At 39.2% G+C, this 26,660-nt stretch overlaps 7 protein-coding genes across 7 annotated transcripts; 3 read left to right on the top strand and 4 right to left on the bottom strand.

Annotated features, from left to right (window-relative positions):
• Nucleotides 1–1,024: 1,024 nt before the first annotated feature.
• On the bottom strand, nt 1,025–2,085 carry P170DRAFT_467919 (uncharacterized protein; the record flags this gene model as incomplete). Its single annotated transcript, XM_024852503.1, has 1 exon — nt 1,025–2,085. Exon 1 carries the CDS (start codon nt 2,054–2,056, stop codon nt 1,025–1,027), a length of 1,032 nt encoding a protein of 343 aa, XP_024699475.1. The 5' UTR covers nt 2,057–2,085.
• Nucleotides 2,086–2,398: 313 nt separating this feature from the next.
• Nucleotides 2,399–3,845, top strand: P170DRAFT_467920 (uncharacterized protein). The gene is made up of 6 exons (XM_024852504.1): nt 2,399–2,670; nt 2,721–2,819; nt 2,876–3,126; nt 3,179–3,298; nt 3,347–3,411; nt 3,460–3,845. Exons 1-6 carry the CDS (start codon nt 2,479–2,481, stop codon nt 3,801–3,803), a joined length of 1,071 nt encoding a protein of 356 aa, XP_024699476.1. The 5' UTR covers nt 2,399–2,478; the 3' UTR covers nt 3,804–3,845.
• Nucleotides 3,846–4,012: 167 nt separating this feature from the next.
• On the bottom strand, nt 4,013–6,124 carry P170DRAFT_368169 (uncharacterized protein; the record flags this gene model as incomplete). The annotated part of the gene is made up of 1 exon (XM_024844841.1): nt 4,013–6,124. The coding sequence occupies one exon, from the start codon at nt 6,122–6,124 to the stop codon at nt 4,013–4,015; it is 2,112 nt and encodes a 703-aa protein (XP_024699477.1).
• Nucleotides 6,125–7,803: 1,679 nt separating this feature from the next.
• Nucleotides 7,804–8,630, top strand: P170DRAFT_479943 (uncharacterized protein; the record flags this gene model as incomplete). Its single annotated transcript, XM_024853740.1, has 2 exons — nt 7,804–7,870; nt 7,936–8,630. 2 exons carry the CDS (start codon nt 7,804–7,806, stop codon nt 8,628–8,630), a joined length of 762 nt encoding a protein of 253 aa, XP_024699478.1.
• A 481-nt stretch (nt 8,631–9,111) lies between these two features.
• Nucleotides 9,112–9,492, bottom strand: P170DRAFT_479944 (uncharacterized protein; the record flags this gene model as incomplete). Its single annotated transcript, XM_024853741.1, has 2 exons — nt 9,112–9,320; nt 9,381–9,492. The coding sequence occupies 2 exons, from the start codon at nt 9,490–9,492 to the stop codon at nt 9,112–9,114; spliced, it is 321 nt and encodes a 106-aa protein (XP_024699479.1).
• Nucleotides 9,493–11,573: 2,081 nt separating this feature from the next.
• Nucleotides 11,574–13,130, bottom strand: P170DRAFT_479945 (capsule-associated protein CAP1; the record flags this gene model as incomplete). Its single annotated transcript, XM_024853742.1, has 1 exon — nt 11,574–13,130. One exon carries the CDS (start codon nt 13,128–13,130, stop codon nt 11,574–11,576), a length of 1,557 nt encoding a protein of 518 aa, XP_024699480.1.
• A 9,811-nt stretch (nt 13,131–22,941) lies between these two features.
• Nucleotides 22,942–23,091, top strand: P170DRAFT_367482 (uncharacterized protein; the record flags this gene model as incomplete). Its single annotated transcript, XM_024844809.1, has 1 exon — nt 22,942–23,091. A coding segment is annotated over one exon (150 nt), but the record flags the coding sequence as incomplete, so codon positions are not given.
• Between the last annotated feature and the right edge of the window lie 3,569 nt (nt 23,092–26,660).

Here is a 26,660-nt window from a genome sequence, read left to right on the forward strand (position 1 = left end):
ATCGCGCTTTTCTTGGTCGGACGTCCTCCCCGGGTAGTTCGGATTCGCGGGGGGAATCCGAGTCTGGCAGAGCCGAGTATGCAGGACTCTTTTTGAGAGAAGAGAACATTGTGACAATGGGCGAGGGGAAAGATTATCATCGGCTCTGCAGCGGGTCTAAATATTGGGGATTTATTGAGCGGGGCTGTGGGCATTCTTTAGATTCTAATCACTTCATCACAGCGGATCAGCTAACTCACCTTGCGCTGCAGTCTGACAGGAGAGGTTTCTCGGCCCAGCGGCTGTCCTGGCGTTTAACACTCTGTTCGAGGAACTGATGACTCGAAGTCCAAGAATCAGCCAGGTTTATCCCAACTTCATCTGCAGCGTCATGGACAATGTGCTCACATCCACTCGCTCTGAACCCCGATGGCAACAAGCAGAAGCGAGACGCTGTTAGAACACCGCCGGCGTCATCCGAAAAATTGCATAAGAACAAAGCAAAAGAGAGCCGAAGAAAGCCTTGTTAAACTAGCGTGAGCACTTCCCCTCTCTTGGCAGATGCTGGTGACTCGTGGGGGCCACATTTCCCTGCACGATTCCAAGCTCCGTACTATTATTATAAATCGCAGCTCTGCGCTACAAACAGACTTTCATTCCATAAATCTGTGGATGCTGATACCGTCGTAGTAATATCTAGGGCTGAAGTGCGCCTGTCATACGTATGGATGCTAAACGCCGACTTTAAAGTGCTAAGGGAAGCGGAGGGAATCCATAGCCCCGTAGCCCAGGCGTTAGTGTGTGGGAGTGGCGTCGAGCTATTTGGACTGGCGTTCTGCGGAGTACTTTTGTATCTCAAGAGCCCATTGGACCGCTCGTTTATCCCTTCATGGGCGTTGGGGTCCTGCTGGAGTGGGTCGCTGCCGATCGCCAGGGAGAATTATATCCGCTACATGAACCTGATGATGCTGGCGATCTTAGACCAGGACAATGCATTTCAATGAACGAAAGCGAAAATAAATCGATCGCTCAGCCAAGAGCCCATTTAAACAATCGGGCCCGTCACCTCCTTTGAAATCCTCAAGATACTATCCAGCTGTTCCGTCGGCACTCTCCCCATTCCACACTCCGTCGCCACGCTGAAAGCCCTCCCAGTGGCCTTCTGTGCCGCCTGAATCCGCCGCCGAGTCCCTTCCTCGTCGTCGAAATGCACCAGCCCCAAGACCAACCGCGTATCTTCGTCCAGCGTCAGCCTGCTCAACGGCGCAAAGTATGATTCGTCGACGCGGTCCTTCGGCACCGGCACATGCACCCAATTCACCGCGTGCGGTCGGATCGTCGCTGCGATGTCGTTCGCGAACTCCACAACCACCGCTAGATCCTCGGGATCGATAAAATGCTTCCCTCCTAGGTCCCCGTAGCAGAGATGGAAGCCGACGTGGGCGTCTTCCGGGATCCGCGCGCAGAGACGCTGAATCCGATCCAAGATGCCCTGTCTGACGGGCGCAAACTGCGGCTTGAAGGTGAAATCGTCGGGGAAGCGACCACGCTCATATTCGAGGTCGATCACTTCGAACGGGAGATCCCATTGAATGGCGAGATTAGTGGCCGGGATACCTGCGATGATGGCGTCGAGGGCGTCGAGGATCCGGCGCTCGTAAAACGGTTCAAGCTGCGTGTGGAATTCGGGCCTGAGGTGGCCCTGGATGCACGCGAGGGGCGAGGGCAAAGAGACTTGGAATCGGACGCCCTGAGGAATCACGCCTTGATCGCGCAGCTGCACGAATTGCTGGTAGGATTCCAACGCGGCGCCGTCGTAGTGAGATGCTGTCACGGACTCCTGGGTGAAGCCGGGGTGGTCGGCGGGTAATTCGGTGCTGCCCGGCAGGAAAAGGCGCCAGGTCTCCTTGGGAAAGCAGGGAAGCTCTGTGGCGATGTAATTCTGGCGAAAGCCGGGTTCGCCGTCAGGAATCGAGTAGAGGCGGTTGGGCAGCGCGGCGGTGATCTTCCGGAAAACCTCATCGGTGTCGCGCAGGGGGATACTCCCTACCAGGTGTACTCCCACGGGGGTGGCCATGGCGATAAAACGGCTGTAGGGGGTTTGGGGGCGAAAGGGGAATTCAGATAAGTCGAGAAATGGAGGTTGGAGTGAGAATAGAGAAACATCTTAATAACTAACTAGGTTGGCTGCGCGCTGGAGTCAAGTGGCTGAGATCCCTGGCGTTAATTTCGGATCAGTTACCTCGACAGCCTCGCAGACAGAATAACGCCAGTCATGCCATCTGTCGATCAGTGTTGCAGCCCAGAGGTTGTATTGCACTTAATCCTGGGTGATCGTCCGTCTGACATGCAGTAGCACTCATTCAGACAGAGGAGAGTCTCCCCACCCCCCTTCACACATTCCCCGGGGAGGAGAGTTGTCTGCTATAAACGCCATGTCTGTTCTCGTCTTCTTTTCGCCATCCTACAGCGTGGTATCGACCTGCAGTGACGACGACCATGTCTGGTTTAACGCCCGAAGACATTGCCTACTACCAAGCACACGCGGACGATGATCTTCGGCCTAACCAGATCGCCGCGGACGTTGTCGGCATCTTGCTGGCCGTCTCAGCAGTGGCGGCGCGGTTCCTGTCACGATACCGCTCGCGAGCTCGATTGAACTGGGATGATTACCTTATTTTGGTTGCTTTGGTGGGTAGATCCGGCCAGATGGAAGCACCCTGCTGATGAACCGTGGGTAGATGGGCCAGCTCACGTATGCTGTGTTGAATTTTATGAGTGTCCACAACGGAGAAGGTCTACACATCATCTTTGTCAAGAACCAGAAACTCTTTATACAGGTATGACTATTCACTGATCATGGTCCCGGCACATGGAATCTGACTTCGCCTCGAAGCATTATGTCGCTGCGATCATCACGTACTCGATCACCGTCATGCTCACCAAAATATCCATCCTGTTTCTCTACCATCGCATCTTCCCGGTCAAATGGCTTTTGGTGGTCTCATACATCATGGGCGCGGTGGTTATCGCGTACAATCTGGCCGTGGTGTTTACCGCAGCCTTCCAATGTATTCCTCTCTCGTCGATGTGGACTGGAGAGCAAGGGCAATGCATCAACGTCTCTCCGCCGTATACTGCTCTTGCGTGAGGTCCTCAGCCCTTACATCCCTAATTCTCGATCTGATTTATAGTACAGCATTGTCAATGTAGTCACCGACGTTGCCATCCTCGCGCTTCCCGTCAAGCCGGTCCTCGGGCTACAGATGCGAAGAGGCCGCAAGATCCAGGTGTTGACTATCTTCCTTCTGGGCGGAATGTAAGCTTTCATCCCTCTATCTATCCAGTACCGATCTAACAATGCTAGCGTCTGCATCTTCGGCATCGTGTGCTGCATCGCAATCTCCACCATGGAATCCACCGACCCCAGCTGTAGGAACCCTCCCCAATCACCGCTCGCCCGCACACTGACATCCACAGACAACGCCGCCTACCCCGGCATCTGGTCCTATATCGAGATCTCCGTCGGCATCCTAGCAGCCTGCGTGCCCACATTCGGTCCCCTTTTCAAACACCGCAGGAAGAATCAGTACACGACCGACCCCTACGGATCGGGGACGGGCTCCGGCCGTCGCTGGAAACTCACATCCAACCGGTCGAAAGATACGCAGCGAGAGGATATCTTGCTGACGGAGACTTCGGATCCTAATGATTCTTGGGTGGATACCCATTGCGAGGGGAAGAAGGGCGTGCCGGGGATGGATCATCAGTCGCCGAATATTATGGTACAGAAGGATCTGCGTCAGAGTGTTAATTTTGTGTAGGATAGTCTGTATCATCATGTGGATTGGCTTGTTAACTGGTTTAGTGGGTAAATGGATCCAACATCACTGAAGTAACGTGGACCAAAAAGCGCTGTTGTCCGGGTTGTAAAAGCATAATTGTACGAGGGATATTTACAGTCGGGATAAAGAGACCAGTCCTTGGTTGAATCTAGCGTATATTTCATCCGATTGAGTGCTCACTATCTTCGTCACATTATGTCCGTGCTATGGTAATTACACGGACGGGTGCCTGCTACCTTCCTAGTCTTTTTCTTCTTTTTGACCACTTGAGCCTTCAACTGACAAATATGAAAATCGATGACCATTGCCCGGTCTAATTCTGTGTTCCACAGAACATTGGCGTCGCGAATGTCTTCGTGCTTCACCCCTAGCGCATCGATTTCTGCAACAGCTCTTTTTGTGCTTTTTCTCCTGATCCGCGGATGGACATCCACTCTGTCTATCGTTTTGCCTCCCCACGCCATTAGTATCATGTGTCGAATCTTTCCGGCGCCATGCAAGAAGTAGGTCTTATCCAAATCGATTTTACCGAGAAACACCGGCACCACCGATCCTTGAGCAGGCGAAAGAACCTGGTAAACTTCGGCTTCCTCCGACACCTCGGGCCACAGCCAACAGGAGGTTCCTTTGCCAACCACCGTGTACCCGAACCTCTCACAGGTCAGCTGGAACGGCGCCCCAGATGCTCCACACTCTCCCAGGGGTATGGCACGGTCAATGCACTCATTTAGTTGATGCTTGAGAAGCTTAACTAGCCCCGTGCTGCTGGTCGGGTGCCATTTGCTGCTTCCATGCTGCCGGTGAAGTGTTACATTCGGGCATTTTTCATCCAGTTTGCGCCGTTTCTTTAGACCCAGGAGGCATTTCTGGGTGCAGAACTGTACAGTTCGCTGGGCTTGCCTGCCACTTTGGTTGTTTTGGGAGGTTCTCCGGCGTTTGGCCTGTTGTCCCGACGAAGAGAATTCAATAGATGTGCTTGGGCCCCGGCGACGTTTCTGCCCTGTACTTGGATCGGCATCAGGACCCGATTCATCTTCTCGGAAATTGAAATCATCTGGCTCAGCACATCGGAATCCAGAGTCTTTTAATTTTCTTGTCCGTGACTTTGTGTGGGGCGGTGATCTCCTAGGAGCGCCGCGCCTATTCTTCCTGGTGGGCGGGGCAATAACATCCGAGCCGCGACGATGCTCTGATGCCGAGTCTTTATTCTGGACCTCATGTTCGTAGTCGAAGCTTGTATTCCACTTGGCCAAAGTCTCCTTTGTTTTGGCCCTCCACTCCTGGCTCCGGATTGGTGAGTTAAAACTCATTAAACACAGACACAGTATCCGCGCAATCATCGTCACAGGCTCCTGGGGCCAATCGAGGTTATCCAGGTCCGCATCAGCATTAGGCTCACAGAGGTGGTAGTAGAGGGTTTCTGGATTGTCATAGGGGATTCGGAGCAGAACCAGCCCTAGCCCAGTGGAGACATAGCCGTATTCGAGCCCTAGCTCTATCATTGCATGGTACTCCTGGACTATGGCCGACCCCGCTAAGCGAGTCGCCTTCCCCTCTGTTGAGGTAGGACTGCTATTGATTATTTCATCAATAAAGGCTACTGGTCGTAAACCTATACGGAGCGTCTCCATCGACAATTTGTAAGGTGGCTTATAATCCACCGTTGTAAGCAGCCCGGGCTTCTCATCCGTATAATGAACACAAAAGGTATCGGGTCTGCGACCAGCCATTTGTTGTGAAACTGACCCACTCTCCTGTCGATTCTGGGCAACATATTCAGTACCTAATGGGTTCAGATGGTCCGTAAATTGAATCCCAGTGCCCTTGAGGCCAAACCTTTCTCGGGCTGCTGGGATCTTGTAGAGCTCTTCCATGATCCGTGTTACATGCAGCACGACTGTAGACTTCATGTAATTTTCCAGACCCTTCTCGCTGCTGATAGGGGACATTGCAGCCTCCTCTTCATGCTCACGTATGTTGTGAATTGACTTAAATAACCGCTTGTCTGAACTTTCACTCGGCGCCAGAAATTCGCACACAGAACGGTAGATCTGGCTTTGAGCGTCCGTACACCCAGTCCAGTGTTCAAATCGCTCTGGACAGAACCTCCCTTTAGGGCCCTGGATGTTCCCTTTGGCGCATAGCGCTGGGCATGCGACTTTAAGGGATTGCGATAGAGCCTCATGGCAGTGGCGAATCAGTTCTAGGAAGGTCGTTTTTCGAACACTCTCCTGTAATTGGGAACATTTCTCTTCCAACTGCGCAATCAGATCCAACTGCTGATTCCTATGGTCCAGCATCGTATTCATGTTAGCCAACTGCCTATTCCGATCACCCAACTGTCTATTCCGATCACCCAACTGTCTATTCCGATCACCCAACTGTCTATTCCGATCACCCAACTGCCTATTCCAATCATCCAACTGCCTATTCCAATCATCCAACTGCCTATTCCGATCATCCAACTGCCTTTTCAGATCACCCAACTGCCTATTCTGATCCCGCAACTGCCTATTAACATCTGTTAACAATCAAGGGACCAAAATTTGGAACGATCCTTTTTCTATGTTTGACTTACTGGATTCCTTCCTGCACTCGCTTCATTTCATCTCTCATCTGTCTGTTTTGGTTTATGGTCAGCCCGAGATTCTTTGTGATCAGCCTATGTCTCTGGGTAACTGACTGAATGTTTTCCATCTCTGCCTGCCCAAACCCTGATAACCCGGCAGAATGCTCGATTCAAAAAGTCAAATAATTCTGGAAAGAAAAAGGAGTTTTGTCTTGTGCCGTTGAGAGGTAGCGTTCTGGAAGGGCAGTGATGACAGTAACTTGCGATAAAGTAGTCGGTCGTATGAAGCTATTCGGAGGAAGCGCAGAGACAGAACCATAGGAGCGTGACAACAAGCAGGAAAGGAAGAATGAAGGTGCTGTGTAAGGTAACAGATGAAGAAGAGGATGGAAAGACCTAATATATCCTAGTTGAAATAGTCCATAGCAGTAGACTCTTCCATAAAACAACGGAAACGACGGCTTTGTCTTATGCTTCTATATATAAAATCTACAAACCAAGCTTGCTTGCATGGCCATGCAATGATTAGCTACCGATATCAGTTCTCTTTCAAACAAAGAGACTAGCGTGCTGGTATCAATGACAGCCACAATCGAAGTAATTTGGTTTGTTTGTGGGTGGATAGACATGAAAGAGCATCAAAGAAAACAGTGATTGTCTCAAAGCCTTTGATCTGTGAATTTGGAGGTGTAGGGATTTGGTTAGACACCCAGTCCTCCACAGGGCTCTGTAAGCTTGAGGAACTACATAGCTATGGCTAGGTGGCAGGTGTAAGGCACAAATAAACGTGCTAAATAAGATGTATCCCTAAATACATAAACGAGTACTCGGGTCTGCGAGGATTAGGTCGGTCTAATATCTCGAAATAAACGAGTATTCCTCTAGAATACCCGGAAGAGTCATATCGGTGGCCAAATTGTTGGAGGGCCTAGCACTCCTGGCTTAGGAGATGGAGAGTTATAGGAATTAAATACTATGCTTATTGTTTCCAATACTCTAAAATAGCAAGATTAGTCAATATATGGCGAAACCCCAGAGTCCCGCATACCTTGACGTAACGAGAGCAAGCCTAAACGAGACCAAAAAGAATTTACTACGAGATAACAAGGTTCAAGCTAGAAACAGAAGATTCCGAGGTCAGCGGTTAGTGGACAGGAATCTAGAGATGGAGGCATGCGTGTATTTTGATCCGACTTGAACCTTCTTACAGTCTATCCGCTCAGGCCCAGAACACACTACGGTCACCTGAGAAAATGTAAAATATTAAACAATCAAAACGTCATCTCCGAATTCTAGGAGTATATGTAAACTGTTTAAACTGTTTAGGAACATGACCGAGGATATCCAGTGTCTTTTCCTTTCATCTTCGATCAAAGCTCTTCATAAAACCCATAAAAGAAACTCACCAAAATGTCTGGACATAGGCTTATCTGCATTAACGAACTTCTCGAAATGATCCTTCTGCAAACAGACTTGCGTACTGTACTTTCATCCTGCCAAAGGGTCTGTCGCGCCTGGAACCGTCTCATACAAGACTCAAAGCGCCTTCAGATAGCCTTATTCTTCAGACCCTCCGACGGCCGATCATACCCGGCCAGAAACGCACGCAGAACCCCTTCCTCGAAGACATCTGGCTTCGAGTCTGGCGAAAACACAATCCCCCCGATTTGATCCGTCGATATCGCAAAACTCCCCTGCCCACCCCGGAAGAAGAAAACGCATATAGGCGGAAAGAAGCAAGCTGGCAACGAATGCTTCTCTACCAACCCCCAACGTCACACATCGGCATCATCGAGACTCAGGGTACTGAGCGGAGACCGCTTTTCTCGGAAGCCGTAATGAAACCATACCGCGACTTCCTCCGATTGTGGATCTTGCGCAGCATAATATGGAGACCACACCGAGTGCGCGGGCGAGGCGAGCCCTTGGTATGGTGTGAGTCTGGAGAACTGTACGGAGAAGATCGGCGACCGTTGGCCAAATGTGCTACAATAGCTGCTGAGTATCTGGCGGATTGTGATGTTGTGGTAATTGGTCGGACGCTTAGCTCTATTTGTGGCCCTTCAAAACATCGGGGTTTTCCAATACCTAGAACGGAATTCTGGGTGATGATTAATGATTTTGTTGGAGTTTTGGAGAGTCGTCATCGTTTGGATATTTCTGATCTTGCTGCTTATGTGACTGTTCCTGCTGGGAGTTCGCTTACCAAGGCCAATGCCCAAGTTAATCAATTCTAAAATTAATGTATGATTTGTTACTCGTCCATAGGGAGATTTTGCGTACCGTATCCCACCCGTTCTATCATTCACGCATCTAAAGTCAGCTTTGTACGTTCTTGATAAGAGCTCCGATTGTGAAATCTTTGTTTATTTGTCCCAACTTCATCTATTAACACCAAAACGGCGCAGAGGATATCCCAATACGATAATAGTTTTGCTGGAATGCAGTAAACCATCTGAGCGATCAGTAAAGCGAGCGAAAGAGACGGGTACATACTTCATACTACTCTTTACATATTAAACTACCCCATACGATCTAGTTACGAGCCATCAGCTCTGATAAAACCTTCTCATCAGAATACGGCGCAACCCGCCATAAATTGCTGATCAATTATCAAGCTCTCCATACAAACGACCCAACGAATGGGGAAATCAAAACAGCCAATCAGCCCCAAAAACCACCAATCCCTTCTGAAAGGCTACTTCTCTGAGTCGACCCTTACAGCCAATCCGAGGCGTCGTGGTTGCAGATGTCGCTCTTGCCGGCGCCCGCATTAATACAGCCACCAGCGCACTTGTCCGCCAGGCTAATCGAGTGGTCGTTGTTGCAGTGGAAGAGAAGGCCGCTCCAGACGCCAGGAGCATTGGAGAGGAAAACCTCGCCCTTGTTTCGCAGTTCCTGTCTGATAGCATCTTTGTTGGCACCATCTATAATGTGGAAAGTGTGAGTATACTTTTCGATTCAGAGGGACGCGAGAAGTTTCTTACCAACATCCTGCAACACATCGGTGCAGTAATCCAAGCCAGGAGTGCAGGTGGCAGCGCTCACGGAGCCGGTGAAGGCCAGGGCGGCGGCGACGATGGTGGCAGTGAACTTCATGGTGGATGAATAGGTTTGAGTGGGTTTGGAAGTTGGATTGTTTGAAAGAGACTTGAGATCTGAACTGATGGAGGCGGATTGCTGTGTTGGATGTTCAGTGAGATTGAGGAAGATGAGGACATATTTATATCTTTTGAGGAGCACAAAAGCAATGTTGCTTAGTCCAGTATTTGGAATACTTCATTTCCTACCTGGGAAGGATATGTCGTATCCTCGAGATCGACAGCTTCTTAGCATGGAAGGGCTGAGCAGCTGAAGGGGCTGGACCAGGTGGCAACCTCTGCGTGCTATATCACATAGCACTAAGACATCACATTGAATAGTTTCATTTAGAGCGGGGAATCTACGAGATTGTGGGTGTCAGGCCTTATCGCCGGCGATCGCCTCGCTCATTCAGTTCGTGGAATGTGTTGAGAAATGCGTTAAAACATTCCACATTCTTGTACTTTTGTGCATTATTTCAGTCTAACCAAGGCCAAGAGTAGGCATAAAGAGGTCCTAGATAGGTAGTAGAAAATGCTTAATCTGGTGCTCGAGAAACTGGCCATGAGGGGTCTCGTGATGAAATGTGGGGGAGTTCAAGCTCGACATGTCGATTCAGTTCAGCCTTCGGCTTGCCCCGTTCATTGGGGTCCACTGGTCTTTGGCACCGAAATCAAAGTATCATAAAGGCACATCGCATTGCGAACCCACATGAGCCATTCGAGGGAATTTCCACCAATAGAGGCAGTGGCCTTTGTCTGCACATTCTCCAATGAAGGAAAAGAATTCCGGACTCCAGATATGACCTATCGTCCTGACTCCATTTACGGATACCATAGCTTCTCACACCTTGATCTGAACCGAGGCTAGTTGAGTGTGACCCACTGCGGCTGTAATCGACCAACTTGCAAACCCTAGATAGTTGCCGATCAGCTCGAACACTGTGAACCTACTGATTTTTTGGTCATTGCGTTAATATGGGCCCGCGCAGGTGCTGTCTGGATTGGGTTAAAGTCCATTATTAAATCTAATCACTGTCGATCGTCGGGACGAGCCGAAGATCTCTAGTACGTAGTATGCAGGACTGACAAAAAGAAAATCGTTTATTGTCAATAGTCGCGTGATAGATTCGCAGATTACAGTCTTTAGGTCGTAACCCTCCAAGTTTTAACGAGCCATTGATCTGTGATCATCCAGCAATATTCACTATACAATGAAAGCGCTGGAGGACTTGGTTTATGCCAGAGGTTATATTTCGCCATTTGCCTATCCCTCCATGGCCATCTTCGGTGTGCAACCTTAGCGAGCTGCAATTCAGTTAAATTTCGACCGCAAAATGTACAAACGAAACATGAAGAAAAAGAAAAAGAAAACGTACAACACCCGGGATTCGCTGGTGGTCACCCACCCAACTACTAACCTGCCGATGTGAGGCTTGTGTGCAGTCAACAGGCGGGTGGGTAGAGGTGATCGATTGGTTAAATGAATATCAGAATAGATGTTAGCAAGAAGGTTAGACGTAATCAAGTCGCAGTCCAAGTCTAATGAAAGTAGTCAAAGAGCAAAACTAGGGAGATGCAGGAAATAAGTAAGTAGGCAAGCGAGAGAGAGCAGCGACGATTACCCGGGAATAGGGCTACGTCAATGATTATATAATGGGCAGCAAGAGAGCGAGAGCGAGAGCTCCGAGAGAAAGATGGAGAAGAAAAGGAGAGTGATTATGGACCAGCCATATCTAAATTCTGAAACCTCTATGAAATGGCCCCTAACGAGAAGGCGTGATTTGTAGAGTCCATCCATCCTTAACATCGACTTCCGGAATGGGGAATTGGCCAGGACTTTGATTATGTCGGCTTAAAGGGACCAGACACAAGACACCAAATACCATGGACACTTATGGGGAAAAATGGCTCAGTACCAACCTCACCACACGGCCTTCTTCAATGACAACTCGGCCGCAACTATATTGTCCCCCTTCTCCATGTTATGTACAGCACTTGGTGTCCTTTGACACGCGTTCGAACAAAAGCATGATACTTCTTGCGGCGCCATGCCAGATATATCATAGCTGCAAACTGACATTAATTTGACACGCCCCTTCACAGTGTTTCTTCCACCAATTGTAGGGCAGGCCGATCAACATCCTGCAATCTGGCAATCTCTAATAACAACCGATACAGATATATAGTCAAGTCCACTGGTCGGAACGACTTGGAAAACCAATCACGGCCATTGTCAGCAATCTCTCTAGCTTTCTTTTGACCGGCTCGAGATGCAAAGTACCGTACCATCTCAGGAAGCTCGTCCATGCTTTGGCTGACCGGTATATAGTGCACCCATGGCTTGAGGCGGTCATCGTGCCACTCTCGAAATAGAGTCTGCTTCAGAGGAGCTGATTTCGAGGCCAACAAACTGTAAAATCGTCCACTGATGCCGTTCCCGTCCAAGTCGAACACCAACCGTGATTGAAGGCCTCTGTCTTTGTCTGCCCAGGAGTGTGTGTGGAAGTAGCGCCTTTGATCGCGGCAGTACTTGGTTTCACATTGACATATTCGAGTAAATGCAACGTCAAACAGCCTGCTGTTGAGGAATGTTGACTTCGAAAGATTAATCGACCCGTCTTTGTTTTGATATAAGTAGGGAAAACGTCGTCGCTCTCGGTTTTGCACTAGGCCGACAAATCTTTGTCGATGGAACTGCCGCCAGTCATCATTCAAGGCGAAGCCACCAGTTGTAGAACCAGCCCAGTAAAGCTTGTTCTGCTTCTTTTCCCAATCAATGTCCTTGCTAGCGTTGTACTCGAATTCCGGTTCCATGTATGCAGGACTCGGGTATAGGATATCGCCCATGGTCGATGGAGAACCGGGGGAAAGGACTGGGACCAGGCCTTCTATTGGACGGAAGGACGTTGGACTGAGGAACATCCCGTGCATTGTGCTGTATTCAGGATGTAGGCATAAATCTTGGTCCAGTGCAGAATCAATGACAAACGGCAGTTCAGGGTGTTCGACTGCATTCGGTTTTCTGGTCTTGGTCTTACCAATTTGGTAGGCGCAAGAATCCGTTACAGTATGCCATGTTACTTGCCTAGCTTGGTCCTTTATGTTCAAATCGTTGTGGGAGTTGATCGGTGGCGGTAGTATCATCCTTGGTTCATCCAGATGATTGACCAGAAACGTAACGTCAGGGAGAGTTGCGGGTATAGTTTCGAGTAAGCTGTCAAATGAATGCTGGATATGCCGATCAAACACGCGACTATCATGCGAGCATTTTGTCGTGAGCAGGCTGCCAAAGAACGTACAAGACCAAAGCTCGTTTCCAGGCAGGTCGCGCGCATTATTAAGGTTCTCATTGACCTCTCTGCCGCTCAAACTCAACAAGGGCCGTATGCTGTTGTATATTGCGTCGAAATCATCAATTATTGGCGATTGGTGGGCAGATGCAAATTTATACCAGTCTTCAAATCCCTGTGGGGGCTCAATCTTGTAGCGATGCCGATACTCCTCGCATGCAGTTGAATATGTGCGGGACTGCTTATCAAGAGCCTCGTGGAACTGGACCCTGGCATTCTCCATCAGGTTTGTGATGGGATGGTTCTGGACTATTGTGTTGTCTGCGACATATATAGTCCATAAGTTTGCAAAATATGGAACCATCGTTGCGAGGCCAAATGCCCACAGTATCCTTCTACCCTTAAGATTACTTGGGAGCACTTCGATAATTTGGGCAAGCACAAGTTGTGAGGTAAGAACGTTTAAGAACGCTTTGAGGCCTGAGGATGCTCTGAACGGGTTATTGGCAGACAGAAGACCAAATGTCTCTATCAAGAGAGCTGTATTCCAGGAAGAATGGCAAATCTTAATATCCGTTAGTGTGCATCGAATATCGTGAGTCTCTGGGACTTACAGTATGAATTGTGAAATAATAGGAAAGCCCCTTGCACGAGCCTAAAGCAAGTATGGTAAGGGAATACCCCCAGGAAGCCCCGAATATAACCATCTCGACCACGACAGCCATCACTAACATGAGTAGAATTCTAGCAGCGAGATGGAATAGTGAATGTTTGGCATTAACATCCTGAGGCAATGATCTTCCATGCTGGGATGAGAGAATGATAAAGATACCCAGGACACACATCGTGGGAATTATCGAGAAACACCACTGGGCAAGATTCGTAGATCCCAGAGTAAATGCTCCCAACAAGGAGACGACGGAAGAGCCATAGAGAGTTTCTGTTAAAAAAGAGCAACGGTTCAACCCTATCGAGCGGTGTGCGCTAAAATTAAAGAATTTTGCTGATATCAACAGTAATGGAAGTAGTATGGGCTTGATATATATCAGCGATATGTTCCATAATGGGAGTTCTGTGACGTACAAAGCTGTTCAAAACCCCAATTTCCGCTTTGAATAAAGAAGATACACATAAGCCGACAGCAATTATCCATAAATGTATCGAAGACAGAGACCCAAATTCGAGTATTCTAGGATTCCGCTTGATGGAGTGACCCAAATGCTGGTGTCTAGAGCCACTAAGTAAAACAGGGAGTATTACCCATGCCACCACTTCGGAGCCAAGTTCAGCGGGCTGGGTGAACAAGTGCTGTGCTAATATTTGCATAAGCAAAGCAAGAGAGACTATTCCAGCTAACTTGTCCACATGGACAAACGGATTTATTGCGTTCATAACCCTAGAAACTCCAAGATGTCAAATCAAATTGTTCTAGTGCGGTTGTAATGTTGACAAATGTGTAGGTATCTGTAATAAGGAGATCTATGAAGAGCAAGCCACAACTGCAGTGATAATTGTTGATGATTCAAATAGAATAGAAATGGCTAACTATTATAAATTCTACGTTGCCTAGTATAAATTAAAAACCCAAGCAGTATACGTCTAAGGCATCCATCAAGTTGGTCGAGCAGGGGGAATGGACAATGTACTTACTGTGTTAACCCATTCATCTCTGACGTTGTGAATGTAACGTTTTATGTGCTGCCCCACAGGTCTAGTGATAGCGCTTGGTTAGGGCGCCTAGTAAACCTGTCCCCTTGTGCTAAATCCCGCCACCATGCAGACTAGGATAGGATCATGTCTCGGTCCGGCTCAGATAAAGTCCCATGCGCACAAAGAGCACCAGGAAAATTGACTCACCAACAACCTAACCCGGCCCCTAACATGCGGGGAAAGCATGAGCCCCCGACGCCCAACCCCATCAGAGGATCCAATTGACGTCTGCTACAAAATCCTAGGCGTATCCAACTACAGCTTTTGGTAAGCAATATTGCTCGTCATATTATCTATTCACTTAATACAAGGGAAAATAATACCAGACAATGCGACGGGGACAACAACTCCGCAGGTATGGAGTAATGGTTTAAACATGTGCAGCTAGTAAATCAGAATCTTGAGGAAGTAGCCGGTTATTGAGTTCAATTAATAGTTATGTACGTAAGCGCATGTACTTTCTAGCTACATTAATATCACGTTGAGACGATCTATGCTTAATTAAGATGGTGTAAGTTGGACTCTGGTCTTCGTCCGGGATAGCTGAGACAAAAGTCTAAGGCAGCCTCATTGACCATCACCGGAGCGCCTCGGAAACTTGTTGACTCAGGCACCTACATAAAGTAGCAGTGGGGAGATTGATCAATTCGGGCTTTGACCATTCACTTAGCCTATCAGTGACCCACATACAGACCACGGGCTACGTAGATGCTCTCTATCTATAGCCTTAGATCCAGAAAGGATCTGAACGAGCGGGCCTTGGATTTCATGATCTTTAGTACCCATATTCTTTATATTACCGTACCGTAATCTATTATTTTCTACAAGCATCACCTGAGCTAGCATGAGGTACCATTAGTGAATGAAAACATATTCATATAGGTACCTGATGATATCTAGGTAATATTTTTAAGTGTGAAATTTGAAAGTGCCGGGACCGGAGATTTTGGATCACGTGGGATGTGTTAGTAGCAAGAGAGGTGTGGTTCAATCAACTTCCCCTATCACGTTTCAAAAGTCAATGAGGAACATGGACACTGACAGTAAAAGAGTGTGTACGTCTTACGGTGGACTTTCTGGTACGCCCGCCAGCTGCGAGGTCACTGATTTTCCTGGTTGCGCAAGGCTTGACCTGTCCTTTTAGAACTGACCGGATACCTTACAACATCGGAGGCTGAACTCCTGAACGCCAAAAAACCCTGTCCTCTATATTACAACACTATGGTGCTAGAGAATCTAATCACTCTTTCTCCAGTCCCTAGTCTCACAATGCGTTCATCAATGTGAGCGAGTCAACTCCGGTAGGAGCCGAGTACAAGCAAGGGGTTTGTTTGGACATTCCAACAATGAAGCGGTCATATGTAAGGAGTTCCATTAAGCACACCCATGAGAATATCTTTCTTCCAGCACCCACCGTCCGCACGCTGTCAATCTCTTCTCAGTCTGTGGGTCTGTTGGTTCAACTATGCTGAGCGCCGCATTAGAAATCATTGCCCCTCTACGGGCTGATTATCCAGGGGTACTTGTGTTCCTGCTTAGTAGCCTCTTGCTTGCAATTGTTTGTAGGTCACGATATACGGCCGGTCTGCGATTGCTTAACGGTAAGAAGCCATGGGAATTATCCTCGTACAGGGCTCGGAAGCGTTTTGTGGCAAACGGACCGGAGATTCTCAGGGCTGGATTCTCAAAAGTGAGTTTCGCCTTCCCCTTGGAGTACTAGGAACTTCACTTGCTCGGCATAATTTAATAAGGAAATGGTCTTCCGATACAGTCGCCCAGAGGTTTTTATGCATTGACAGACATGGGAATCGATCTGATCTTATCCCACGATTACACAGAAGAGGTTGCAAAAGATCGAAGGTTTGATGTTTTCGGCTACACGGAAGAGGTATGTTTCGTCTGACTTTGGACCATCGAGCAGTAGCTAAGTTAACGTGACTTGGGAACGTGACTTGGGACTAAAAAATATTGGGAACGAACTCCAAAGAGAATGATGATAGAATTAGATAATCTCTAGACCTACATAAGGTGGACCATGGCTTATATAGCCATGGTCACATGACCTGCATCGCGGAATAAGCCATGCAACTCCCGGAACCTACTACTAACATAGTAGAAGGTTCTAACACACCCCCTTAGGGCAAAATAAAGCCAGAAATCACCTAAATTAGAGAAATAAAACACAGGGATACATAATTTAATTAAAAAAGAAAAAAAATAATAAAATAGAAGTAAAAAAACAATCCTAAATAAATTAAATACTTCACCTAAAAAACCACACTCCGAAACCATAGATATCACATAAAACTTTATTAAATTAAATAAATAATAACTTTATTATTATAAAAATATAAACTAAAGTCACCTATAGATTCTGTTTTTTTAGTTAGTTAGGGCTCGCGTCATCCTTATAAAATAATAAAATAAAATATTTAAATAAAAAACTATATTATACAGTTATAATATTAAGGTGTAAAATTACTTTTTTAATTCTGGCAAGTTTTTCTTGCTTTCTTTTCTTAGAAAAAAAAACAGAAGAAATCTTTTTCTTAATATATTAAATACAGGAAGACCTAGACTAAAATATTAAAAAAAAGGAAATAAACTAATAAATAAATAGTTATAGATAAATTAAGCACACCCATAATTTTATTAAAATATTATTAAAGATTCTAATCTTTCTTTTCTATATTTAATTTAAATAGTTAAATATTAGCTTACTTATATTCGTGGATCCTACACAGGAAACTATATTTATAGATTTTATACTTATTAGCCCCCTGCGCAAGAAAGAGGATTCCTAGTTTATTAAAAAAAATAAAATAAACTAAAAATAATAGTAGAGGTATCTGCCAGGCGGAGATAAAAGTAAACAGGTTAATAAAATATTATAATCCGGATTTAAAAACACACCGGGGGGTCTAGGTGCACTAGGGTCTAATAAAAAATTAAAATATTCTCTTTTACCAGGCCTATAATAGATCTTTCTCTTTTATATTTACAAGAGTAAAGAACCACTATCTAAAGATAAGAAGACTAAATCATTCTATATAAGAGATAGAATACTAGAAAAATAAAATAAAATATCCTTTTTTAAGGTAAGCAAATATCTAAGAGGCCAAAAAATAGTAAAATATTTTTATAAAAATTTAGTTTATAATTATATATATGGCCAGTTAGGCCAAAACGCTATAAATATAGCTTAAATAAAAATATGTATAATTAATTAGGCCAAAAATAAAGAGATTAAAATAGTATAAAAAAAATAAGGATAAAAAAAAAAGTTTAATTTAATTAATTTTATACGGCCACCTATAATAAATAAAGATTAAATAAATTTACTATATTAAGCTATTATAATAAAAGATTTAATTAAAATTTACTAAATTTCATAAAATTTATTAAATTTATAGATAACATAGCCTATATAATATAAAATACTATACATAAGATCTAAGATAAAAAAAAAATTAAAATATTATAAATTTTATTAGATTTAGGGGTTTAGTCAGGCCATTAGTAAGATTCTAATTAATATTAATTTTAGAAAAAATAATAGCCTTTTTTTTAAATTAATCCTTTATAAAAAAGTACTAATTATTAAGCTATTTAATAATAATAATATAGCCAGACTTCTTGACAATTGTTGCTGTATTATTTAAATCTGTAAAAATAATAATAGGCGAAAATAAATTATTAGAACTAAAAAAATCCTTCTAAATTAGTAAAATAATAACTAATTTCTTAATTTATAAAATTTTTTTTATTACTTAGTTAAACGCAATTAACTCAGTAATAATAAAAAATAAAATTATTATAATCTGCTTTTTCGCGGACTAAAAAATAAGAGATCTTATATAAAAGATAATATATCCCTTAAAGGATTTACTATCTAGATAATTCTAATAGGCAGTATTAATATAAACCTTTATACCCCGGGTGTAATTAAGGCCTAATACCAGATTATACTAATTTTTATTAACATATTAATATATAGATTTATATGCCTTATAGTTAACCATGGTGTCGCGGTGCAGACCTGAGGGCGCCGCCAAGCCCGCCAGAACCAGACAGAACCGCCAAACCGGAAGAACCTGTCCCCGATCCTGATCTCTTAACTACTTAAAAGCCTGAATACCAGAGATCCTATTATAGCTCCCTAAGCTATATTTTATTTATTATTTTATATATAGCCTGACTGTAATAGCCATCAAAGACCTTATAAACCTAGCCCACCTAATCTAGCCAGACCGCCTGCCTTACCTGCCCCTGTTATACTAACTTTATTAATCTGCTAGCCCGTATCTTAATATTATATAACTCTTACTTATAAAGCTAATATTTATCTAATATATCTAAAATTCTGAAGCCCTTATCTCTTCCTAAGGATCCTGAACTATTTACCTAGTATATTATTAAATATACTAAGAAATAATATGCCTATTATAACCAGATTTATATATTTATAGTAAATATTAATATTAACTAAAAATATCTCCGCCAGAAAGTCTCCCGTCTCCAATAAAATATAAATATTACTGTATAAATTATTATCCTTTAAACAGATTATAAAAAAAGTTTAAATCTTAAACTTATTTAGGCCCTAGCTAATAAGAGCGTGATAATCTAAGAATAAAATTATATAATCTAGACTACTATGCCTATAATTAATATCCCAGACTAGACCCCTGAACCTGCTACTAAAAAACCCTTAGCTATTTTAGTAAGAATATCTATATTAATTAATCCCGGATCTTCTACCTCTGCCTGCCTTTCCGAATAACTGCCTAACCCTAATAAGTTTAAAAGTATTAAATTAAACCTTTACTATTTTACCTCTTAGATTAAAAAAAAATAACTATAAACTATGACTGCTTCCTAACCCCCTAGACCTATATAGCTTATATTTTTAATTATCTAAAAAAATTTTTTTATACCTAAGTCCTCCTGTATATTAAAAACAGAGTTTACTAGCTAAAAAACTATACTAAGATTTTAAAAATATTTAATTATATTTATAAGAACTTAAACCGCGTTTATAATACCCGGAATACTTTATATAATCTAAGATAAAAAAATCAAAAGTTTTCTGTTTTTTTTACTAAATTCTAATAACTAGTTATAAAGAAAGAAATAACTAAAAATAGCTTTTTTACTCTTTTTAAAAAAGCTGTCAACCAGGAAATAAAAATTATATTAATATACTAGAACCTACCTGCTAAGAATTATATTAATCTTGTTATTTTTTTATAAAAATTAGAGAATTATTATATTTAGTACTCTTATAGCTAACCCTAGAAGCCCGCCCTGATTTTAACCAGAACTAATACTTACCTATAGATTATATTTAAGAACACCTAAAGCTATTATCCCTAGAGTCTAGTTAATAAACCCCTTTAGCCTGCTATTATTACCCTAAATTCTAATATTATAAATCTTTTTTTAACTTACTACCTGTTCCCCTGTTCTAAAAATAACACTTATAAAAATTATAATAAATATTTCTATTATAAATTAAGTTAGTATATAATTAAAGATTACCCTAAACCAGATAATCATCTATACCAGACTAATTATATTATATATCCTGTTTCCCCCTTAAAATCCTATTTACCCCCTCAAAAATAGTCCCCCCCTATATTCTAATCTTACCTTATCCCACAAGGCCTGCCTGTATTACTGCTGCTCCAGGCTCCCTAGTCCTAAATAATTTCCTAAACAGAACACCTATATTCTTTAGACCTGAGTAAGCAATTAAAAAGAGTTAGTTTAGCCTAAATTATAACCAGGCAGACCCCCCTGTATATATTTACTAAATCTCTAAAGCTGCTACTAAAAGACTTTTTATTAAAGAGAAACTTTAAAGGACTAATTTATTAATTACTCTTATTATACTAAACCCCGGTAAAAGTAAAATCACTACTTATATTATATTTAATACTAGCTGCTCTATATTCTGTATTATAAATAAAAATTAAACTAAAGCCCAGAATCTAACCTTATACCCTTTAAAAAAGCCTAAATTAATTATAAAATTTAATAACCGCAAAAATAAGACTAGTATTATTACTTATTACACCTGTATAACCCTAAAAACCTATAACTATATTAAAAAAAATACTCTGTTTCTAATTACCCAGCTTATATATTTCCTTATTATAATTAGACTCCCCTAGCTTAAGACTTATAATCCTAAGATAAATTTTATTAAGTATATTTTTTAATTTAATAATTAATATTATTAAAAATATTATAATATCCTGTTCTGTTCCCAGAAGATCCGGGCTTTATATAATATTCCTGCCCGAGCCTGCTTAATTAACTTAAAGACCCTGAAGGCCCTCTAAACCCGCGATATTTATATAATATTTATAGAAGCTTACACTGCATATATAAGATAGGGAAGAAGAATCTTTATTATTATTATAAAATAAATTAATTAAATAATCCGCGAAAAATCCTTTAAAAAACCCCCAGTATAAAAAACGCCTAATCAGAGCCCTAATATCTCTATAAAATTCTAAGACTTTAGAGATATATTTTTGTTAAAGAAGACAGATAAGCTACCCTTATACAGGGATTATAATTATATAATTATACTAGAATCTAGCAAAAAACTACTGTTCGGCCTCTTATATAATATATTTTAGAAAGAGCTAAAAGTCCTTTAAAAATAATTTTTTAAGAATCTATAAAAAAACTTTATTTATCTAAATTTATCCCTTATAGCATCCTCTATCCTGTTTATTAATAAGCCTAATAAAGGCTTATATTTTTATATTAATTATTAAGCCTTAAATATAATTATTATTAAAGATTATTATTTACTGCCCCTGGTAAAAAAAACCCTAAATAACTTAAAAAAAATATACTACTTTATAAAAATTAATATTATAAGTGTTTTTAATAATCTGCGTATCCAGAAAGGTCAAAAATAAATAACTATATTTTATACCCGCCTGGGCCTGTTTAAATCTTTAATAATATTATTTAACCTGACTAGAGCCCCTAGGACCTTTTAGTATTATATTAATAATATATTACATAATTATTTAGATATTTTTTATACTATTTATCTAGATAATATCCTAATTTATAGCTAAACTTATTCTAAGTATATCTGCTATATCTACTAGATCCTATAAAAATTATAAGAAGCCTACCTATTTATAAAACTCTTAAAATACAAGTTTATTATTCCCGAAACTAAGTTCCTAGGCCTAATTATTAGTTATAAAAGGATCTAGATAGATTTTTCTAAAATTAAGATAGTTATTAATTAGCCTATCTTAACTTATATTATTAATGTCCAGGTTTTCCTGGGATTTAATAATTTTTATTATTATTTTATTAAAGATTTTTTAGAATTAACTGCTTTACTTATTAACCTAACTTATAAAAAAATATTTTAGGAATAGACCTTATCCCGCCAGGAGGCCTTTAAATATTTTAAATAAGTTTTTACAGATGCTCTAGTTCTATAGTCCTTTAATTAAATATATATTATAATTTTAGAAACTAATACTTTTAATTATATTTTTGCTGGAGTTTTATCTTAATATAATAATAATAAAATTTTATATCTTATTACTTTTTTCTTAAAAAAATATTTATCTACAAAGTATAATTATAAGATTTATAATAAGGAACTACTTACTATTATCTGCTACTTTAAGAAATAACACCCTAAGCTTAAAGGAGCCTTATCTTTGATCTAAGTTATTTTTAATTATTATAATCTAAAATATTTTATATTAATTAAGCTCCTGAACTAACAGTAAGCCTGCTAATTTAAATTTTTATTTTAATTTAAGTTTAAGATTATTTACTACTCCAGAAAATATAGAACTAAGCTAGATAATCTAACTAGGAAGTTAGAGGATCTCCCTAAAAAAAAAAATAAGTACTTATAATACTAGAGCTAAGTAATATTAAAATATAAAAACCTTAATATTAGTAAACCCGACCAAGCTAAAATCCTTAAATCCCCGACCCTACTTGCCCCTATAACCCGAACCTATTAAAGTATTATTTTTAAAAATAAATAAGATCTATAATTACCACCTGAAGCCCAGATAAACCTATAAAAAATATATAAAAAAAATAATCTAATCCGTGAAGTCCAGAAAGCCCTTATTATAAAAAAAGATTATTATTTAAAAATTATTTTAATTATTTATAAAGGATAAAATAATTTCCTGTTTTATAAAAACTATCTATAGATCTCTAAAAATAATAAGCTCTAAGCTAAATTAACCCACCTAATATATAATAAACCCGCGTCTGGACATCCTGGGAAAAACTATATATATAAATTTTTTACCCGCGAATACTTTTAGCCTAATATATACTATTATATAGTTTAATAGATCCAAAACTGCTATACCTGCCGCTGAATTATCTTATCCTAAGAGGCTAAATAAAATATCTTAAAACCTTTATTTATATCTAAATATATCTAATAAAATATCTTTATAGATTTTATCATATATCTACCAGAAAACCAGAGTTATAATACTATTTTAGTTATTATAGATTATTTAATTAAAATAAAGTATCTAATCCCCTATAACTTAACTATAAATACACCTGCCATAGCCACAATATATATATAATATATATAAAAGCTGTATAGCCTGCCCTAAACTATTATATTAGACTAAGGACTTTAATTTATTACTAAATTCTAGAAATACTTAATCCAGCGCCTAAATATTACTAATAAATTATTAATTATATATTATCCCGAGACTAATAACCAGACTAAGTATATAAATATTATACTAGAGTAATACCTCTAAGCCTATATAAGCTATCTATAAAATAACTAGAGTATCTAGCTTTCTTTAGTTAAATTTTCTTTAAATACTATATATTTTAATTTAATCAAGATTAGTCTGTTTTTCACCAACTACAGTTTCTACCTATATATAGGGTTCGAACCTATCTTAATAAAAGATTATTATATTTATAACTGCTTTACTATACAAGACACAGAATAGTTTACTACAAGAATATAAGTAATTATTAAATTTACCCGAGCTAAAATATTATTTACTTAAGTCTATTATACTAAGTAAATAGACTGCTAGCACTACCCTGCCTGCCTATTTAAAAAAGATTAATTAGTTTAGTTAGATACTTAATATATTAAGACCCTATAATCTAGCAAAAAACTAAACTAGAATATTTTAGGCCTATATTATATTAAAAAAATTATTAGCCCACACGCCTATTGCCTAGAACTTTTATCTAATATAAAAATTTACTTTATATTTAATATAAGCCTGTTTATCTTTACTAGCTTAAATATCTTATCCGGCTAGCAAAATCTTTTTTTATCTTATATTAAAGTTAATAGACTTGAGAAATAGGAGGTTAAAGATATTTTTAACTTATTTTAAGACTATCGCGGCTATAGCCGCCCTCGCCTGATATATATTATAAAATAAATTAAATATATAGATCTTATTATTAAGCCTGCCAGTTACCTGGAGCATGCTAAATAAATTATTTAGAACTACTACCACTAGTATTCTAATAAGCCTAGTCCTCTTTAGCCTTAACAGAGCTCAGTTATAAAAAAAGGGTATACTATCACAGTATAGACCTGAGGGCACTATTAAGCCCGCTAGAACTAGACAGAACTGCTAAACCAAAAGAACCTATCCCTAATCCTGATTCCCTAACTACTTAAAAACTTAAATACTAAAGATCCTGTTATAGCTCTCTGAGCTATATCTTATTTATTATCCTGTATATAGTCTGATTATAATAGCTATCGAAGACCTTGTGAACCTAGCCCGCCTAATCCAGCCAGACCGCCTGCCCTACCTGCCCCTGCTGCGCCAACTCTACCAACCTGCCAGCCCGCACCTTGACACATGGATAGATTTACTGCCTGTTTTTAAAGATATATAAAATAATAAATAATATCAGGACAGGTCCTAGTTAATAACTAATTTAATAAACCTATTTTTAAAAGATAATCTAATCTAGAGACCTTATTAGAGGATATAAAGGAAACTATAGTTTTCCTATATAAAAAAAATATAGGAATAGGATTTCTGCTAGATCTAATTATATTTATATAATTAAGAATAATATTTATAAAAATATTCTAAAAAATAATAATAGTCTTTTTCTCCTAGTCTTACTTAATAAAGCTACTAAGAAACCTAGTAAGTTCCCCTAAATACTTATTTTTAAATAATAAGAAAAAATTATCATAAAATACATTAATTTTAGATATTATCTTTACTACTATAATAAAGTTATTAATATAAAAAATAATAATCTTAATTAAATTATTTATAAGGCAAAAATAGAAGCAAGGGTTTTTTATAAAAGAATAAAATTCTATAAATTTTAACTTTTTATCTATTATATTATTCCAGAGATGGCCTGCTTAATATAAATTATAAATTATTTTATATAAATAATAAAAATACTTACTTTTAATCTTAAATCTTACTAGTTAAATTATATAAATATTCTCCTAGTCTATTTTAAAATATAGAAAGGCAGTAATAATATTAAACTGCTCCTATTTAAAGCTATAAATTAATATAGTAGTTAGGGTTATTTTAACTATAATATTAAAGATAACAGGTGTATAAGTTAAGTTAAAATTAACTCTGATTTTCTATATATTATTATAAGTCACCTATCTGGTTTTAAAGTAGAGAATAACACCTTCTTTGTTTTTTTTAATATTATAAACCTATTTCTTATAAAAAATCTTAGATCTCTTTTACTTAATTTTAAAAATAAATTCAAAGATACCCTTATAATATAATTTATTATATTTAATTTTTATCACAATTAACTATTTAAAAACAATTAAAAAGTCTAATATTTTTTTAAAGATTAATAAAATAAAGACTTTATAAGCCTTAATCTTAAAATTAAGAAGATTTAAATCTGTAAATAAAAAAGCTGGTAAAGTACTCCCTAAGAATCTAATTTTTAAAAAATCTATTATATTAAGGTTTTTTTTCTTCTGCCCCTTTATTAATCTTATAAATAATTATATAAAGGAAACAGAGGATCTTATAAACCTTTTTTTAGCTAAAAAACTAGATTATAAGGAGAAAAAACTAGGAACTATGCCTTAAAATAAAACTAGGAGAATAATTATATTATAGATTATTATAATATAATTATTATTATTATATTCTAGGGTTTTTATAATTAAATTTATAAAGATAAAATTAATCTCAGGGGCCGAACTAATTATTTACTAGAAAGAACCAGGCGTAAAGGTTTAAAAGACTGTGATTACTCTGCTTTAAATAAATAATATATCCGGAATTACCTTAGGGTTTATTTAAATAGAAATTTCTAAATATTTAATTATTATATCTCTTTTAGGTTTAAGTAGTTTATTAGGATCTATTTAAAATACTACTAGAGTATTATTATTATAGTCCGAGCTATATAAATTACTTTTATTAAAGATAATATTCTCTAATCTATAAATCTTATTATTTATAGGACACCAAACTATATAAATATAATTATAATTATTTTTATATTTAACCAAATAGCTAACCCTGGCTTTAGATATTATTTTTTCTAATTAGACATAATTTTTAGCAAAAATATAAACATATATTTTACAGCCGAAAATCTTTAAATAATTAAAAAAAAGGTTTTAATTAAAAATTTTATAAAATTCGTGCTATTTCTGAATAAGACTCTTTAAATCTTTATAAAAAATAAGATAATTAATAATACAGCAAGCTATCTTTACTATAAAAGGTCAGAGTTAAGTAAGAAGGCCAGAATTAATTATTATCACACGGGCAGTTTAATTAATATAGCTACTTATTTATTTACTTTATTTATTTAATTTAGGAGTCCGGGGAGGCATAATATTAATTTTAATATTTTTATTTTTAATTTATTTTTAAAACTTATAAAACTCTTTATTACTATTAATCTACTATTATTAAATATGATAATAAATCTGAATCTAATAAGCTTTATTAAAAAAAATTATCTCTATAGATATAACTACTTTTGTACACAGCATACAGACCTTTATATAGTTTATTAAAATATTAATTATAACTAGATAATATTTAAAACTATTATATCTAATTAGCTTAATTATCTAGATATCCGCATACTAAAGTTCAGATAGGCTTTCTGAATTATTAGGTTAGAAAATATAAAAAAT

Source organism: Aspergillus steynii (genome assembly GCF_002849105.1).
Source record: "Aspergillus steynii IBT 23096 chromosome Unknown P170scaffold_9, whole genome shotgun sequence".
NCBI lineage: Eukaryota > Fungi > Ascomycota > Eurotiomycetes > Eurotiales > Aspergillaceae > Aspergillus > Aspergillus steynii.